This window comes from Callospermophilus lateralis, chromosome 1 (genome assembly GCF_048772815.1).
Source record: "Callospermophilus lateralis isolate mCalLat2 chromosome 1, mCalLat2.hap1, whole genome shotgun sequence".
NCBI classification, from domain to species: domain Eukaryota; kingdom Metazoa; phylum Chordata; class Mammalia; order Rodentia; family Sciuridae; genus Callospermophilus; species Callospermophilus lateralis.
Genome location: NC_135305.1, coordinates 182163410 through 182183369, shown reverse-complemented (window position 1 = coordinate 182183369; position 19960 = coordinate 182163410). Strand labels below are relative to the sequence as shown.

At 44.9% G+C, this 19960-nt stretch overlaps 1 protein-coding gene across 1 annotated transcript in view; it reads left to right on the top strand.

Annotated features, from left to right (window-relative positions):
* The window catches only part of Rftn1 (raftlin, lipid raft linker 1), a 202728-nt gene that overhangs the window by 99269 nt on the left and 83499 nt on the right, over positions 1–19960 (top strand). Inside the window, exon 4 of the mRNA XM_076842179.1 lies at positions 7997–8105. Within this exon, the coding sequence (XP_076698294.1) occupies positions 7997–8105 (109 nt within the window). The remainder of the gene's footprint in view (positions 1–7996; positions 8106–19960) is intronic.

Here is a 19960-nt window from a genome sequence, read left to right as displayed (position 1 = left end):
CATGATCCTCCTGTCTCGGCCTCCTGAGCCGCTGGGATTCAGGCATGTGCCACCACACCCTGTGCCTCAGTGTAGTTTTGATTTGCATTTCCCTAATTGCTAATGATTTAAACATTTTTTTATACATTTGTGAACTATTTGTGTTTCTTCCAAGAACTATGTAATTCATTTTCCCATTTACTAATTTGGTTATTTTTGGAGTGATAAGTTTGAGTTCTTTATATACATTTTGAATATTAATCTTCTGTCAGAAGAGTAGCTAGCAAAGGTCCTGTAGGTTCTGTCTTCACATTATTAATTTAAATTGCTCAGTTTAATGGTTTTCCTGTTGTCCTCCTGTATTGGTCTGTTTTGTGTTGCTATAACAAAATAGTTGAGGTTGGGTACCTTATAAAGGAAAGAGATTTACTTAGCTCAGTTTTGGAGGTTAAGACCAAACAGCATGGCAAATAGCATCCTAGAAGGTGTGAGAGAGAGACAAGGTGAAACAAGGAGCAAGAGAGCCAGCAGGGACCTGTCTTGCTGTCTTTTCTTTCTTTCTTTTTTTTTTTTTTTTGAGAGCAGAGCCTCCCAGTAAACAAATTATTCTCTACTGGGCCCCACCTCTTAGTTTCCACAACCTCTCACATCAACAAGCTGGGGTCCAAGCGTCCAATATATAAATCCTCTGGGGATATGCTACAACTCATCTAAACCATGGCTCTCCTTAGCACCATGCTGGTGCCCACCATGTGTCACCAAACTTGTGCTTGGACTTCTATCATGGGACCTCCTGCTCTCAGAAGTGGGAATGTGAGAGGGAGTTGTCTCTAGGAAAAAAAAAATAGAGAACATATTTCTTGGTGGACTTTGCTATATTTTCATCAGAACAAAGTATGGGTAGGTGTGTTGTATGTCTGTGTGCATGGGGACATACATGCATGCATACATTCTTTCATTCTTGCCTGTGGATCTCTGTATTTGCCAAGCTTGTTGGACCATCTGGCTGCCTGGGGAATGGCCACACAACCTTTAGCAGAAGTGACAGTTGTGCTCAGGGAGGATCCTCCAGGTTGGACTCTGAGCTGCATTTTTATTTCAGTTGTGTTTGCGTCTGAGTAACGAGGTCAGCGTGACACAGCGGAGGTGGTCTCCTATCGTGCTCTTAAACAATCTGACATCTGTGGCTAGTGGAGTTGACATTTGAGGTACTTCAGCACGTGGGTACAAGGGCTCTTGGCCTCCTACCTTGCAGTTAGAAAAGATTTGTGTACACATGCTCCGTATATAAAACTACTTTTATGTGTTTATTTAACAAACATGTGGAGCATGTGTTTAATCTTCTTTAATTTTTTTTTCTTACTGTTGACATTCTGTTTTGGTCCAAGTCCTAGTTATGTGTGTCCAAGAAACGAGGATGGTTTGGGATGATCAGAGTTCTGGAAATGGATAGTGGTTGTGGTTTGCACAATATTGTATATGTACTTTGGTGACACTGTTATATACTTTAAAATGATCACAGTGGTAAACGTGATGCATATTTTACCACCTAAAAAAATAAAATGGAAGGAAAGCAAGAAGTTGGATAGTACTTGAGTTTTTCTGAGTGAAAGAAGCATACACCTTATCCTCAGGTTTCATCTCTCTCTGGTCCTTTGACTTGAAGGTTTGTTTTCCTCTGAAGGTGGAAGAGTTTCATTCCTGGTCTCTGTAAGTCAATTTTTCCTGTGTTTTCCCTTTTCCAAGGACTTTTCCTATTATTTCCCAAGGAAAATATCCTGAGAGTGATGGATATAACACAGCCAGGCTAGGAATAATTGTAGACTTAACAAGAAAGAGACACAGATATTAAAGAGAATTCTCATATGCCCTTCACCAAGTTTCCCATCATCTATTAATATCCTGCATTACCATAGTACATTTGTCAAACCAAAAAATTGACACTGGTACATTACTGCTAATTAAACTGCAGATTTTATTTGGATTTCATCAGTTTTTCTATTAATGTCTGTTTTCATTTCTGGGATCCAATCCAGGGTACCACACTGCATTTATTGTCATGATGGCTTCTTAAAAACTTAACTGGGGGCTGGGGCTGGGGCTGGGGCTCAGGGGTAGAGCGCGGTCGCCTCACATGTGGAAAGACCTGGGTTCGATCCTCAGCACCACATAAAAATAAAAGTCTTGTGTCCATCTACAACTAAAAAAAAATTAAAAAAAAAAAACCAAACAACTTGGCTCTCATGTCTTAGCTGCATCTCTGTTGTCTCCAGCAGTCAGAGTCCCCGTGGTTCAGTGCCTGTGAACACCACGTTGCTACACTCTTAAGAATTTGAATTCATTTCATCTTCATTCTTGGTATTCGAGATGATGCATCTCTGCTCAGTAATATCCTTTTATTCTTTCAGGAAATCCCATTGCAATGGTTGAGATTAGACCCCCCTCAGCTCCCCCGTACTGTGGACAGGTGGGGCCCCCTGAAATAAGAGATGTTGTTTCTGAGAGATGTCACAGACCCGAGCTATTCTGAACCAAAAGGACATATGAATTTGACAGTCTGCCCACTTAACAGGATAATCACATAGTAAACAGATTTCTTTATATTTGCTTCCATAGGATGGGTCTCTGTTGGGATTTCAAGAAGATAAGTTGGAGAGGGCATTAGAAGTTTGTTAATAGAAGCAACAGACAAGGTGGCTCATGCCCTCCTCTGGAGCACACTTCCTTGAATTAACTTCAAGGATAATATACCCTCTTCCTTTTCTTCCTTTTTTCGTAGTTACCCCTCCTTTGTCCTCTCTGCTGTTTCCTCCCCTTTTCTCCTTCACCTCTCCTAGGTACAGGGCCTCAAAACTCAGTCCTGGATTCTTATTAACAAAGATCTCATCCAGTTTCATGCTTTAAAGGCCCCCTGTAAGCTGTTGACTCCCAGGTTTTTATCTCTGGTCATCTCTTTTGAAGTCCAGATTTGAAAGACTTTCAGCTGCACACCACATCTCCACTGAATGTCAGCTGGCTAGGTCAATGTCAACACCTCTGAACCTGAGTTAGCAATCGCCACCACTCCAAGCCTGGGCCCCCTGAGCCTTCCCCCTTATAGTGTGGCAATTTCATCCGTTCTCCAGTTCCTAGGGCAAGGATCCTTGGGATCATTAGCTTTCTTCCTTTCACCCCCTAAAACCTTTCCACAGAGAAATTATGAAGATTCTATCTTGAAAATGTAGCCGGATTCCAGCCAGTCCACTCTGAGCCACCGTCTTCTCTGCTCCGGACCCCCGAGGTGGTCTCTGGTCTCCCTGCCCACAGCCAGAGAGAGCTTTTAAAAACTCGGCTTATGGTACTTAAATACCCTTCAGGGCTTCCCATCATTCCGTCTTCCCCATGGCCTGTAGGTCTACAGTATCTAGTTCCTCATGGGCCAGGAGAGAGCTCCTCACAATATTCCCAGAGTGAAGGACATTGCAGCCTGGTAAGTTACCTGGAGGCTCACCACTGGCAAATGACCTTCGTCTAGTTAGCCCTAGAACCTGCAGCCTCCAACTAATAAATCTGGCAGGATTTACCAAATTGGGGCTGAAGAGTAGTGAGGCAATACATTTTACTGTTAGGCACGCTGTTCTCAGAGTACCTTTATTTAATTGGAGACCATTGGTGTTAAATTTCAGACAAGGTAGACTTGAGGGAGTTTTGCTGGTAGTCAATCCTGCATCTCTAGAAATGTGTTCTGTGTCCTTCCTTTTTCTTACTGTTTTAACCCAGATATCTCTGTCCTTGCCAGAAGTGGGGGCCATCTGGGCTTCAATGCAGAGGAAGTATGGTGGCTTCCCATATCTTTTTCTAGGATTGTTATGATTTAGCTCTGAGGTATCCCCCCAAAAGCATGTGTGTGAGGTAATGCAAGAAAGTTCAGGTTGGGTTAAGAGAGCCTTAACCTAATCGGTGAATTACTCCCTGGACAGGGGTTAACTGAATGATAACTGTAGACAGATATGGTGTACCTGGACTAGGTGGGTCATTGGGGGCATGCTTTGGGTATGTTTTGTCTCTGGTGAGGGGAGCCGTCTCTCTTGGCTTCCTGGTTGCCTTGTCCTGAGCTACTTGCCTCCGTCACACTTTTCCGCTATGATGTTTTGCCTTGTCTCAGGCCCAGAGCAATAGCGCCAGCTATCTGTGCACTGAGACCGCTGAAACTGTGAGCCTCCAAATAACCTTTTCCTTCTCTGATTGTTTTATCAGGTCTTTTGGTCATAGCAGTAAAATAGCTGGCTAAAACAGAAATGGTACAATGGTACAATCTTGAGGGCAACATAATTGGCATTTCCCCTTCCCTGTGGGAGGTAGCAGGAACCTGCTCAGCTGGGAGTTTCAAGTTAGCTCTTCTTCCTTAGAAACTTAATCGACTTCACAATCTCTCTTCCCTTCTGTGGTGGTCCCTTGGATGGCCACGCCTTGGCTCCTGGAGGCGGCTTCTAGGAGATGTTCATTTCTCTGCCCCAGGTGGCTCCTGCTCTCAGGGACCTAGAACACTGATCACCTGACAAAGGCAGCTCTCAGGTGTCTGGCTGGATCTTGTGGGTCTGAACCTAAGTGTTCACCAGTGAGAGGCCTATTCTGAGCACAACGTTGCCAAGTCTTTCCCCTTGGGAACAATATTAGTTTTCTGTGCTCTGGAGTGAATTCTGCCATACCTAGGGGCTCAAAACAACATGCATTTGATTATCTCACTATTTATATAGCCCAACTGGGTGATGATCCACTTCCAAGCTCCCTGGAAGGGTTGCTGACAGTTTATCTCCTTATAGTCATGGAACTGAGATCCTGTATTCTTACAGCTATGGGCCAGGGGCTACCCACAGTTCCTTGGCCATGTGACCTCTCACAACATGAGAGTGTCCTCCTTCAGGGCAGCTAGGGAAATCTCTAGCTCTAGCCTGCAGAGTGGAGTCTTAGAACAGAATGTGGCCGCAGGAGTGGCATCCCATCTCCTTACCCTGTGCCACTGAGTATGAGCAAGTCCTAGGTCTTGTGCCCACTCAAGGGAGGGGGTTGCTCAAAGGTGTGGACTCAAGGAGGTGAGGACGATTGCGGGGGTCACCTTAGGGAGTGTGTACCTTGGCAAGCACATTACCTCCCCACCTGGTGCCCAGAAGCCCTGTAGGCAAGCTTTGCTAGTGGATCTTCCTATAGGGTTAGTGGCAGGGAGAGAGGGTGTTTGTGTAACTGCGACCCTCTACCCAGCTCTCGCCCCTCCTGGGCCACAGCTGTACCCTCATGAAGCACAGACTTCCAGGGCAGCTGGTGTCTGTCCTCAGAGGATTCAGGGACCCTTACCACCTCTTCCTCAGTGTCATCATCCTTTTATTTCAAATTGAGGTGCAAATTCCTAAAGGTAAGGGAAGGCTTTTTACCAGTTGCTCATAATGTTCTTCCAGTGTGCACCGAGTTTGCTTTTCCAAGAAACCATCTGCTGAGATGTAATCTATTCAGAGTACATGTAGAAAATTTGTAATTTCTGTTCTTGTTGATCCTCGTCCTCCTTCAGGTCAGATGTGACCGTGGTGATTATTTTGTGACATGAACCAGAGCTGCCTTGATTGTTATAGAACTTTTTCCAGAACCAAAGATAGTAGCTATTAACTTCTCCTGGGCTAAAGATCATTCCTTATGAATCTGGGTTATGGGTTGCTTACAGAGAGACTCATCTTCTCTCCAGTTGTTTTATGATTGTTTTGCTGAGTGGATATGGCACTGACTTATTTTTTGTGTATGTGTGTGGTACCAGGAAGTGAAGCTGGCGTGCGGTGAGGGTGCTCTACCACTGAACCACATCCCCCCGCTCTTCTTCTTCTTCTTTTTTTTTTATGTTGAGATAGAATCTCACTAAGTTGTCCAAGCTGTCCTCAAACTTATGATCCTCTTGCCTCAGCCTCCCCAGTTGCTGGGATTATAGGCATGAGCCACCATACCCAGTGTATGGACTGGCTTTAAAATGATTAAAAATTTTCAACCTAATCATTTAAAATCTCAGTGATATTTATCACATTGTAGAGTCTGACTCTAGTCTCCATGTGACAGAATACCTCAGATTTTACATTGAGAACTCCCAGCCCTATCCCAATCTTTGTTGTTTGATACATATGACAGCAAGTCTTGGCTAAGTGTTATCTAAAGTCTGGACTCTTGTGTTCTCATTTCTCCCTCTTAGAAGATCTAAAACAGGAACCTAGTCTCTGACCTAGTCTCTGAACTGAGATCCTATATTCTTGCAGCTATGGGCCAGGGGCTACCCACAGGCCAGAAGGCTAGGGTTCAGAATTGAATTATTATGTTAGAATTAGTTTATTCCAGGTTAACCAGTTTAGAATCATTTATTCTTTTACATTTCAAACATATGCACCTCATTACTGTACCCCAGAAAGGATACGTTAGAAGGGAAAATTTAAAAAAATATATGCTATTGAAGTTTGCTTACCGAGCCACAGTTGCACACCTGCGGAAAAGCAGATCCTCTTTCATTTTTGTTCATTTTAAAATTTCATGTAAATCATACCCAGATGGTTAATGGTAGCATAAATTGCTTTTAATGCTACATAAGAATCTTGGAAATTCATTTTAAAAAATATTGTAAAAATCTGCATTCAGAAACTGGTGAGATGTCTGTGTCTCAGAAGTGCAGTGCGAAGAATTGTCTGACCAGGAGTTGCAGGGGCCCCTTTTCTGTGGAGCGGAGGTGGCCAGGAGGCCCCTGCTCACTCCTCTACCAGGGCAGAGTGGCTGTGTGTGGGGGGAGCCCTGCACTGGGAGCCCAGAGCCCTGGTCTCCAGCCTTCCGGGGGACAGGTGTGTTCTGTTGATCTCTAACTGCCTCTCTTTGTCCTGGTTGGGCCAGTGGAATCCCCTTCAATTTCCCACAACCGTGTGGTTTCCAGGAGCTCCCCAGACCCACCCTACTGGTGTCATTTAGACGCCTGAGAAGGGATGACTCTGAAGAGTGAGGCTCACCTCAGTGACCGCTTGCTGCTGGTTCTCCTGAATGGCGTACAGGATTGAGCTGTGAGCTGTACATGTCTCCATGGTGGGGATGCAGGGAGGGGCCCTGTGTGCGGAGATGGCAGGGCATGCTGGCAAGCCTCTCCCCAGACCGAAAGCCTTTATTTCATACCACCCTTCACAGTCGGTTGTCCCAGGATTTCTACCTGGAGTTGCCTCATGGTCTTTCTTTGAAGCATTTTTTTTTTAAATTTGAGAGATGTTGCCAGATTGCCTTCTGTAGGGGTTGAACCTTTTCAAAGTCTTTTTTAAATTAATTTTCCAAGTAATATATGATTATGTTCTCTTAATTAAAAAATTTTTAAAAATATGTAGAAATTTATGACTAAAGTGTCTTTGAATTGGCACCCCATCCCACCCCAAATCCTAGGTCCTAACTAGACCCTCCCCATGCCTGGAGGTAACTGCTGTTATTGACTTGGAGTGTGTCTTACTAGATCTTTTCCTGTGCCCTGGAAGAGAGAATCCAACGGGTCATATGTTCCTGGAGTGTCTGTGTGTGTTATTTACTGTAAAAGTCATATTATACTGAACCTACTATTCTGTAGTGAGGTTTTCCATGTCTTGGAGGTCGTCTTATGTCATAGAACTGTATATATTCTTTGAGTTGTGGACCATAAATTATTTTTTAGCTATTTTCTGGGAAAAAGGGGGGGGGCTTCATTAAACATTCAGTGATTTCTTTTTTGGCTGGGGAGGATACAGGAGATTGAATTCAGGGGCACTTGACCACTGAGCCACATCCCCAGCCCTATTGTTTGAATTTATTTAGAGACGGGGTCTCACCGAGTTGCTTAGTGCTTTGCTTTTATCGAGGCTGGCTTTGAACTCACAATCCTCCTGCCTCAGCATCCTGAGCTGCTGGGATTACGGGAGTGTGCCACTGTGCCTGGCCCCCTGATTTAAAACAAACAAAAAAATTATATCCTGCAGCATCTTAGTCTTTGTGTGTGTATTTCTCTTTTCAGATCTCAGAAGACTGATCTTCACAATGAAGGTTACATTTTGGAATTAGATTGCTGTTCCTCCTTAGACCACTTGACAGACCAAAAAATCATCCCAGAGTTCATTAAGAAGGTGAGTGCTGTGGGCAGGACTCAATCCCTCAGGTTCACAGAGCATCTGCCTGAGTGACCAGTCAGGCGAGCAGGTTTGGGGACGATCAGACACACTCCAGAGGCCTTGGGGGGAGCTGCGACCTAGACCCCTGACCAGTGCTCCTAGGGAGCTTCTGCTCCCACACATGGCTCAGGCTATAGTTATGCTCGAATTCGGGACCCCCAAAGACCACCAGAGACCCAAGATCGATGTAAGCAGCAAAAAGGTGTTTATTGCGAGCTAGCTCGGTCCTCCGTGCGCATACACAGCAACTGGTAACGCTGAGAGACCCCGAACCCAGGGTTTGCAGCATTTTTATACATTCTTTGGAGAGGGCAGGGACTTCACATACATCATAGCCTCTTTTAGCAAATCATCACACACCGCGGGAAAATCAAATAACAACTCTAAAACATGATTAGCGCATTCACTGGCGGGAACAAGTTGGGTAGGGGTGATTGGTCAGTACAAAAGGGGTATTCATTTGAACTGATTGGTTTAAGCCAAGAGGGGTGTACGTGCTGAACTACATGGTTTCCCAACACCATAAACTACTGGGAGGGTCATCTGGCATCCCAGGTATTTCCCTGTCTCATGCTGATTGGTGGCTGCTAGGGGGCTGTTATGGATCCCCACCTAGCCTGACTGAGTCAGGGACACCTGGCGCAGCAGATCTCTCCTGTTATTTGTAGATAAACAACTTAGCAGGGTGGGAATGTGCCTAGGAGTGCTCTGTGGGTTTTTCTAAGGACAAAGGTGATGTCCCTTCCTTGGACAGGTTTTGCTCTGAGATAGAGGCTGGTTTTTCAGTTGACTCTGGAAAGGTGGCCGCCCCCTCCATCCCAGGGTGTCCTCGGCACCCTGGGTCGTGTCTTTTAGGGCTAGAGTGTTGCTAACAGCTATCAGACCTGCAGGCCCACTGCTGAGACTTTGTCTCAAACCTTCAAGGTGGTGCGAGTTCCCAGATCCCATCTCTCCTCCAATTTTTGTTGCCACCAGCTCAAAAATTGAGCTAGTATGGGGACATGCCAGAGTTCATGGCCACTGACCTGTAGTTATATCAGGGAGTGAGGCAGGGAATTCTCATCTGCCCAGCAGTGTGTCTAGTTTTGAGCTTGTCTTTATGCCATATGAGGTTCTGTGCCTAATTGCAGGGCCCACTTGAGTTTCCGTACAACATTTACTGCAGAAAGAATGTCCTTGCCCCAAACTGGGCTGAGTACTTTCTTGGTTTTTATCCTTCGTTACCTAGTCTTCCAAAGTACAGCTGTGAGTCACTTAATGATGGGTATGTGTTTGAGAACTGCGTCACTGGGAGATTTCGCACTGTGCAAACATCATGGAGTGTGCTTACACTAACCTGCGTGGTGCAGGTCTGAAACTCGACAGGGCCTCTTAAAAACCGTGGAGCATGAGTCTGCTGCAGGCATCACATGGCACACATTTTACAGTAAACTTTTAATTTTATCTAAGTAAATGAGGTACGCTATAAAATAAAGATAAAATATGGTTTGTTAAATGAACCACTAACATAGTCATTTATTATCCATTTTATGTACTGTTTGTATTTATGTGATTTACTTCTACAGGACTGATAGTGCAGTAGGTTTATTTATACTAGACCGGCACAAACATGGGAGTCTGTGGTTCTGTGATGTTAGGGTGGCTATGGCTTCAGTAGGCAATAGGAGTTTTTCCATTATCATCTTCTGGTACCACAGTGATATATGTAGTCTGTCACTGACCAAAATGTCCATGACTATAATTGACAATTCACTGCCCTGTACAGGTAAATGTTGTTTGTTTGAGGCCCAGTCAGCCAGTTAGTGAATTCATTAATAGCATTGGCTTTGAACTTTGGGCCAGGATTTAGAGAACAAACTAATAGCTGTGGTGCCTCCTTGGCATTGTCTTAGTGGGCAGACAGACCCTGCTGATGAGCATTGCCAGGAGGGAAGCAGCTGGGCTGAGGAGCAAGTGGATGCCAGGTCAAGTGTGGACCAGACATCTGGACAGTGCCTCAGGCTGAGGTGGGAGGATGAGGCAGAGTCCATGGGGCAGCAGCTATGCTGGGGCAGGCTGGGGAGCCTCCAAGCAAGGCCTGACACAGGGTGAGTGGAATCAAAAGATCAGAAGCGGAGCTGGGGTTGTGACTCAGTGGTAGAATTTTGCTTAGCTCATGTGAGGCACTGGGTTTAACCCTCAGCACCACAGGAATAAAAAAGGTATTGTGATCACCTACAATTAAAAAAAATTTTAAAGAGATCAATTTAAAAATATCACAAGGGCCACTATAAAAACAGAGGTGATTGGGACTAGCAAGAGAGCGCTGGCACTTGGCTGTTTTTAAAAACAACAAAAAGTGGGAAATCATTGTGAGGAGTTTTGCAAATGAAATAGTTAAAGGATATTTGTTTTACTCCTGCCCGCTCAACATCTATTGAGTATTCACTGTCCCCCACCCAGGGCCTTGGTAATAACCACTCCTATGGATAAAAGCTAAGACCTGTAGATCAGGAATCAGATGATGTCTTAGGTCAGAATTTCTGGTACTTCTACTAAGATGATGATAGAACTCAGATGATGATTTGGGAATGGGGGGGGGTGTAGGTTTTGTTTACATAGGCCTAAGTTTGGGAACACACGTGTTTTCCTGATTCATGTAGATGTTGTATAAATAGGGCCATCCTTTTTGGATTGCTGCAGTTACTGTTCCCTAGTCAACTTGGATGCGGGCTCCTGGAGCGGGAAATCGCTTGATGGTCTGAAGGCTGAGGAGACATAATTTTGAAAATGGGTGTTGTAATTAAGGATGAGATGCTTGGAATATATGAGGAATGTCTGGATAAGATAAGGACATGAGGCTCTCTCTACTTTATCAAATATGCTCTTGGAAAACACGTGATATTGTGCCTTGATCTCAACCAAACCAGACCATCACAGGACTGACCATTGCATTGTACCTATATGGGGTGTTAAAGAATCCATAGTCTAATTTATGAGCCACTTGGATGCCATGTTCCTCTTATACTGGAGTAGAGATGGACATCTTTCCAACAGAAAATAACCCCAGAGTTATGGGTTTTATGCCCTGGGGGACATTAGCCAGTCTTATGGTTTGGATATATGGTGTCCTGCAAAAGCTCACGTGGCAGAGCAACAATGTTCAGAGGCCAAGTGATTAGGTTGTGAGAGCTATGACCTAATCAGTGGGTTAATCCATTTAATGGATTAATAATTTGAATGGATTACAGGGTGGTAACTGTAGGCAGGTGGGGTGTGGCTGGAGGAAGTGGGTCACTGGGGGTGTGCTCTCGGGGATCATATTTTGAGGCTGCCTCCTAGCGTTGTCTCTGCTTCCTGGCTGCCCTGAGCTGAGTAGCTTTCTTCTTCCATGCCCTTCCACTATGATGTTTTACCTTATCTTGGACCCAGAGCAATGGATTTGGTCAACTATCAACTGAGACTTTTGAAACCATGAACCCAAAATAAATTTTTTTCTCCTCAAAGTTGTTTTTGACAGGTATTTTGGTCAGTGACTGACAAAAGTAGCTTTTGAGATTTTATCCCAGAATCTATTTTTTTAACATTTATTAGTGTACATGGGTGTATATACCCAGTATCCGAAGACCTTAGTTAATTTGTTCAATAAATGATTGACACCTGCTCATTCTGTACTTGTATAAGAATTCTGTTTTTAACATTTGGAAATGGTATGTTTTAGAGCTCACCATGACACTCTGCTACTGTTGTACCCTTGGCTTCCATAAAAAAAATATTGGATTGGCTCAGAATAGACAACTTGCACAGAAGGGCATCTCTGAGATTTCTGATCTGGAGCTCATCACCAGATGGGTATCCCCGAGTCTCTTACCTCTCAACAGAAGGGTGATTTATGATCTTGGCTTCCTTGGAGGAGCCAGCTCTGTTGAGGTCACCCCATCATTTACCCCCACCCTGTCTGGATAAGATCTGGGCTTGGAAGGATTCAGCATCTCTGGCTGTCAGTCTGTGGCTTTAGATTCTGGGCCAGTGGCCTTGACAACCCAAGAAGTTGGACAAAATGATGTGACTGGGTGTGTTTCCCTCTGCTCTGCTTTTCTGTCGTTGGACACAATTTCTAGAGAAAAACGCCACGTCTGTGTGCAAAGAGCAGAGGAAATCTAAGTGCTCCTCTCCGGGGCCTTCGGCTATTCCAGTGATGGCAGAATTTTGTGTGTAAATTTTCCTGTCATTACACAGGTAGAAGAACACAGGTGCTTCCTGAGAAGTAGGCTGAAAGCCATTTGTTCTTTCTTGTAAATATTTAATGAATAGCTTAGGCCCTGTTTACATATGTATGGTGACACTTGTTAATTGCCATTCAGTTAGGCCAGATGAAGCTGTGTCGCTGGCTGCTACAGCTTGCGGTCATTGCTTTTTACGTGGGTCATTATTTTGTGTGAAATAATGGCTCCCATTCCCATGACAAGTAGATTTGTCTTAGGATGAGATGGTAATTAACTCATTGTACCACCGTGCAGGATAAGCTCATATTCTCCTCTGCACACTAGAATTAAACCCATTAGATTTTTTTTTTCTTCTTAAGAACAATGTCCCGGTATTATTTTTTTGCACCAAATGTTTTAAATTGGCCAGAACCTTTGACTATAGAACAGGAATAGAAAGAGGGAGAAGAGATTTCATTATTTCTCATAAGTAGGAAAAATGGTCATTTGTATCTGTGTCGTGTAAAATTAGCTGGAGATGTCACAATTCACAGCTCCTCTCCATCGTGGTCTTTTCATGGAGCGTGAAGTTGTGTTAAGGTGACTCCTTTCCCTTTGTAGTCATGAGGTCTCTGGGTTTGGCTGGTCAGATGAGATCCGGGTTACTGTGTTTCGTTTATCCTGCTGTGCTTCAGCTAGCCGGCCTTTATGGAAATTATTTATTATGGACCACAGAACATTTAAAACACAGGGTTAAGACAGACTTGGGGAGAATGTTTTCCAAGCCCCAGAGCTTGGGTGCTCAAGGGATGAAGACTTGAGAGGCTATGGAAAGTGATAGTGTCCCCAGAATTCCTCTGGGATGAGGACTTGGCCCTTGTCCCCCAAGGTACATCTGGAGGCTGCCTCGTGTGGCTGGCAGGTCTGTGGGAGCCTGCTGGGACTTCTACTCTTCAGAGATCCCAGAGGATCATCAAGGAGACTGATAGAGTGAGGAGTCTGCATGTTCATTCCAGTGACGGGACAGTCTTTGGAGCTTCTTGGGACAGCGCATGTATGTTTGGAAGGCACTTTAGTTTTCAGATTCCCCATTCATATATTTTCTCACTTGTGCTTCACAATAATTCTTGTCAAGAAGCCAGGGTGGCAGTGATCTCTTCTTTCTAGACACAAAGAAACTAAGCTATGAGGGGACGAGGGCTCTGCCCAGGGGCTAGGACTGATGACTGATGGAGCCTGGATCCATCCCCTCCCTTGGACAGGCCTCAGTGGGTGGAAGAGGGACTTAGGAGCAGCGGGAAGGTTGTTTGGCCAGGTAGGCTGGGGAAGTTTGGGGGAAAGGCATGGGGTGAGGGATGGATGCTCCAAGGAGCTGAGGGGGAGGCTCACGGTGCCATCCTGGTGTGGACAGGAGCATGGAGGAAGGCCTGGGGTTAAGAGGGAGCCAGGTCTTTTTGGTATTGAGTGGGCAAAGGGTAAAGGGAGTCTGTCCTGTCAGGGTTCTTTTGATTATCTGGAAAGGCCCCACTCGGCTGAGCTCAAGTGAGTCAGATGGAATTTACCATGAGGATGCAGGAAATGACGTAGAGTCCCAGGACAGTAATTCAGGAGACTTGAATATGGACCAGCATTTTTTGGTTTTGGGGGTGTTTTTTTTTTTTTTTTTTTGTGTCAGTAGAGCGGAACCTAAGGGGAAAGCACTTTGCATGCATTATACCCATGGCCCTTATCACACTCCTAGGAAGTCTTATCCTCATTTGACAGGTAAAGAAACTGAGGCACAGATCCATTCTACCCAAAATTGTAACTGTGAGCAACAGGCCTGGGATTGGAACCCAGCCTTTCGGACTCTGAGACCACACTCACGGTCATTTGGCTATTCCACCTCTCCTGCATCGTATGTCCCTCTTGGGGCAAAGCAAGTGATGCTTTCTGAGCCTGAATGTGAGGTTGAGCATGACAGGCAGGTGGGTAACCTGTGTCTGGTGCACAGCTGGGGCTCTGGGCCTGGGCGTCCATGTTCTCTGGATGGAAGTTGCCTCATCCCACTCTTGTCCAAGCAGGACTTGGGCTTGTGCTTTCAGGCCCTCAGCATCGGGCTGTGTTCCCGGGAGTCACTTCCTTATATGGTAGAACCCATGACCCAAATGATCTACTTAGGAACTAGGTGTGTCTTACGCTGAGACTTTTCGGGGAAACAGAGAGGCCCAACCCTGCCTTGTCTGGTGCCTGGGGAACACGTGCTCAGAAGCTCGGTGGCCTCGACTAAACAAGATGCATTGCCCTTCAGACACCCAAATGCTGCTGTTGCTGCCCCAGCCTGCATACACAGTCCAATTTCTAAAATCTCAATGGTTCCTCTTAATGCAACATAATCTCCAGGATTATAAAGCCTTATCCACAGTATATGAATGACTCCTTATTTACTCTCTGGTTGATTATTGAGTATTCAGAGCCTTGTTTCTATAAGTGCAGTGCAGAGTCTTAATTTTAATTAGCATAAGACGTTGGTTCAGAGTGAACATTGTTACAAAGGCTTTCCTGTCTTTACTGCACCCCCATCAACTCCCAAAACCAAAAGAATGGTGATGTTTAAAATAGAAATCTGGTGAGAGTTGGGAGAAAGTGAAAAAGAGGTGGGAGGTTTGCTGAATCCTGGAAATGAGGGTATTCTGAGTGTGTTAGAAAGCCCGAGGCTGGCAGAGGTCTTGCTGGGTGGGGGAGTCTTATTCACTGTTGTATCTCCAGAACTAAATCAAAGTTTATCAAGTCAGTGGATAAATTAAGAAGAATTTTGAGGAAAAATCTTGAAGACTTTGTGTCACACAAGGGAGGAGAGGAGCCTAAGAGGATTTGGGGACACTGAGATACAAGGTGGGATCACCTATGAGGATGGGCATGAGCCTTTTGCAGGTAGAAAGGTGGTAAGATTGGTGATGGACATGTCAAGGGACCAATGAGACCCTGGAGGGAACATTCCAGAGACTGTTGTGGCTTTGGGGATAGAACTTAGGAGGAGGCTAGGATTGGAGATGCAGTTGCAAACTCAGGAGGTCCACAGGAGCCAGGCAGGTGAAGACAATGAGGAAACATGAGGATGTGTTGTCTGGACGGCATGAGCCCGTCCCAAGGGGCAGCCACTCCTGGGCAACACAGCTCATTGTCCCCTGGTGGAAATATATAGCCAGCATTATGAGATTTCTTTTTTGATTGGTTAGTTGTTTGGCTTTGTTTTCAAGAAGTTGATGGTGTTTATCTTCTTGTTGGGAAGTCTCTTGGTTTTTTTTAATGTGAGCCCATAAATCAATTTTAGAAACACTGCAAGCTCTAGACCAGAATTTTTCAAACTGTCTGCAGTAAAGGAACAGGTATCCCCCCCCCCCCCAGTACGTTACAAAGCAATATTTTTGTGTCACTCGGAGGAGAAAAAGAACTTTGACAAAGTAGGAGGGGAAATGGAAGAGTGGGATGTTGCGGAATCTGAGCGAAGAGCTTGCCTCAAGAAACCAGAGTTGGGTGTAGTGGTGTACAACTCTAATCCCACTGACTTAGGAGGACTGCAAATTTAAGGCCCACCTGGACAACTTGGTGAGACCCTGTCTCAAAAATAAAAAGGGCTAGGGTTGTAGCACAGAGATAGAGTGTGCTCCTGGGTTTAATCCACAGTACAAACAAACAGAACCAGATAACAGTTTTTAAATTGGGAAAACACTCAAGTCAGAAGGACCTATTAGACTTGGGTTAATCTATATAGTTGGCCTGGACTAAGTATTGCCCTTCAGACACCCAAATGCTGCTATTGCTGCCCCAGCCTGCATACACAGTCCAATTTCTAAAATCTCAATGGTTCCTCTTATGCAACATAATCCCCAGGATTATAAAACCTTGTCCACAGTGTATGAATGACTCCTCATTTACTTCCTGGATGATTATTGAGTATTCAGAGCCTCATTTCTATATGTGCAGTGCATGGTCTTAATTTCAAATAGCATAAGATGTTGGTTCAGAGTGAGCATTGTTACAAAGGCTTTCCTGTCTTTACTGTACTCCCATCAACCCCCAAACCAAGAGAATGGTGATGTTTAAAATAGAAATCTTAGAGTGGTGAGAGAGAGTGGCGGCTGCAACAGGTCCAGGTAGAAGGAAATCATGTTTTAAGGTAAGAGATTTGAGCCCTTTTAAAGCTAGAAATTCTGGTAGTGAGGGAAAAGTTAATAAAGTCAGAGATAATAAAAGATGGAGACTGTCCAGGGTGGGATGAGATTGCAGAGGGGGCATCTGCAGTGCACTTGGGAATGGACACCCCTTCCTTTGTGTGGCAGGGAGGAGGTAGGAGGAAGGTTACAGGCTTAGATTTTCATGGTGGGGGAGATGATGGAAGAACTACTACCCAGAGGCCTCCTTTTTCTTATAAGGTTCCTCTCCCCAGCCCTAGCGTTTCTTGATCCTCTAACCTCCTGCTATTTTTATTGTCCTGTGATCTTTCCGTTCCTGTCCAGAGAGATTAGCTTGAGCCTACAGGGAGGCAGGAGGTCGTGAGCTTGGATCAATCACTCCCTAGAAAAGGGGATATATTCTTGCATTTCATTTCTTCCTCCTTTGCATGAACCCATGACCCAGTACCACTGGGTTAGAGCTCATTCTTGTTTCTCTGAAAGGATCTTGTGAGGCCTGTTCCGTGGCAGTATGGACATGCCTTAGCCAGTATGGGTCCTGTCCTGGTCCCATGAAGCTTACAGTCTAGCGGAGAACAGAAACATGGAGTGGAGAGTCATGCGACAGATGTTATAATGGCAGGTTGGTAGGGCGCCCTGGAGTAGAGTGGGCAGGGACCCTGCGCAGGCTGGCAGTGGGAGTCGGGGACAGTCACTGAAGTGTCTGCACCCAGATCAGAGAGGCATAGGTTGTGAGGACTGGAATAGCTTGGACAAAGGCCAAGTGGTGGGAGGGAGAGCCTTCTGTTTTAGGACAGAAAGGGATTTCTGTTCCTTGACCACAGAGAATGGAGTGTTGAGTGACATGGGATGAGGCTGGAGAGTTACCCAAGGTTCCCAGTGCAGAAGTTCTCAGTCCAGGTTAAGGATTTGGGTCTTTGTCCTAAGTGCGGTGGAAGGAAACCATTGGAGAAGGATTCCAGTGACCCAGTGACATTTTGGAAAGATCAGAACAGCTGTGGGTAGTTCCCGGATTGCTGCAGGAGGGCATGTTGTTAGATCCTTGGTGGAGTAGCTCTTTATGGACTGTTAAGAGATTGCAGCTTAGCTCAGGTGGTGGAGATGCACAGGGGTGAGTAGATTTGAAGCGTGGTCTGGGAAATGGGAGCATGGTTGCAAGGGAGGGGACTGGGCTGATGAACTTGTACAGGAGGATGTGGGGGTAGGGAGGGTGCTTTGCTGAGATAGGATGAGTGTGAAACTGTCCAGGGCAGGGGTCTGGGCTGGAGACAATGGCTGAAGGGTAGTGGTTGAAACTGTGGTCATGGATGAACTCGCCCAGGAAGGAAGAGAGCTTAGGACTGAGCCTGGGGAATTCCAGCATTTACTGTGGGGCAGAAAAAGCAGACAAAGTACACTCAGGAGGCAGGAGGGAGAAGTGAGGGGTGATGTCAAGGGAGGAAGGGCTACAGCAGGAGGAATTGCCACTGCCGTCCGTGCCCAAGGGCTGACAGGCAGAAACCGCCATCACTGGAGGGCCACTAAGTCACCAGCAATCCCCGCGGAAGCTGTTTGGGTGGCTTCACCCCTCCCAGTACATATATTTTCAAAGCCTGATTGAGAATATCTCTGGGTTCCAGTAAAAATCCACTGTCCTTGGCCCCCTGGAACTCATGTGTTCTTGTGTTATCTGAGGGTAGTTCTGAAGTTTTATCTTAAATTTAAAAAAAAAAAAAAAGTCTCCATTGGTTTTGGGATTATCTTCATTGTTCTCCTTAATGTAATTGTTTATTAAGCAATAGAATTTTAATAGCTCACCAGGGGATTAGAATTTGCTTGTGTAAAACATGACCATTTTATGTAACTTTTAGCATTCAGAGGGTGTGTCACATGAAATAATAACAATGAAAGAACTTGTAGTTAAATCAGGGAAAAAAAATAACTTGAAATCCCTTATGGTGGCATAAGAACAGAGTGGTGGCCTATTGTCTCTGTGGGCAGCCTGTGGCTGTCAGGCCTGTGTGCCTGTGTGGTCTCTACGGAGCAGTTGCCCCAAATCCAGGGAAACAGATTAGTCTGGAGGCTCATTAGAGGTGAAGCTGAAGGTCCCTAAGGGAGATGGCAGCTTTGTGAATGCTGTCACCTGGCTGTAACACTCTGTCATCTCAGGGGGATTTGCCGCCCTCTTGGGGAGGGCTCTACCATCTCCACTGTCAGGAGGAGGTTGGTGCTGAGACCTGGCCATGGGATTGCTCGTAGAGCAGCCTGGGAGCCCTGAAAGTGAGGGACAAAGGCTTCTTCTCTGGCACATGGCAGCGGTGGCCCCGGGTAGCTGATTACCTGCTTCTTACAGTCATGAGATGGGTCCAAAGTAGCCTGGTGAAGGACATGCTGGAGTAGCTGCTAGGTTTTGGCTCTTGCTGTTTACCATAGATAGTATATTCCTTTTTGATAATGAAACCTAAAGGGTTGAAGATTTGGAGTTCTTTCTCCTAAGCCATGGGCTCTTGATGTGAGCCCTCTTTGGGATGCTTCTCCATAAGTTCCCATAGTCCACTATGTCTGGGAAACATATACATCATAAACCTTCTTGGAGGGTCTTTTAGAAACTCTCATGAGGCCCCTTAGAAAAGCCAAGATTCAAAAAGTCAAAGCCTGCAATGAGAAACCTGCTTACTTAACCTCAGGATTTCTTAAGTACAGCTTGAGATCTTTCCCCCTGTTTCTTCTCCCTACCAAACTGCTATTTATATCATGGAGCATACTTTGGAAAATATATTAAATAAATGAGGAATCTATTGGCCTCTTATCATCCATGGGTAATTACAGGTCGTCACCAGTGTTGAGGGTCAGTCTCGTCTCTTCTCTATGTTCATTTATTTTTCAAAGTTAAGGTATCCAGCTGATGTTTTAGTATATATACAGTGAAATAGTTACTATAGTTAAGCAACTTCATATGCCCATTATTTTTTACCCTTATTTTTGTGGTAAGAGCATATAAAAACTCTTAACAGATTTTCAGTATACAATATAATATTATAACCATAGTGCTTATTTTGTATCTTAGATCTCTTCTTAGATCTCTAGATTGTTCATCCCGTGAACCTGTGAACCTGTAACTTTATCCCACAGCTCCCATTTTCTCCCTGCTTCCCACTTCTACTAACCAACCACAGTTTTTTTTTCCTTTTCTGTGAATTTAGCCTTTTTTTTTTAATTCCACATATAAATGAGATCATACAGTACTGTATTTTCCTCTTGTGTCTGGAATATTTCACTTAGCATAATATCCTCCAGATTCAACCATGTTGTCACAAATGGCAGGATCTCCTTTTTAAAGCAATGAGTAAATATTCTAATTAACACTCCCCCACCCCACACACAGTCTTCTATCCATTCATCTATCAGCAGGTCTCCTCTCTTTTTAAAAGTGAGTTACTAGAAAAAAATGCATAAAGTAAATAAGTAAATG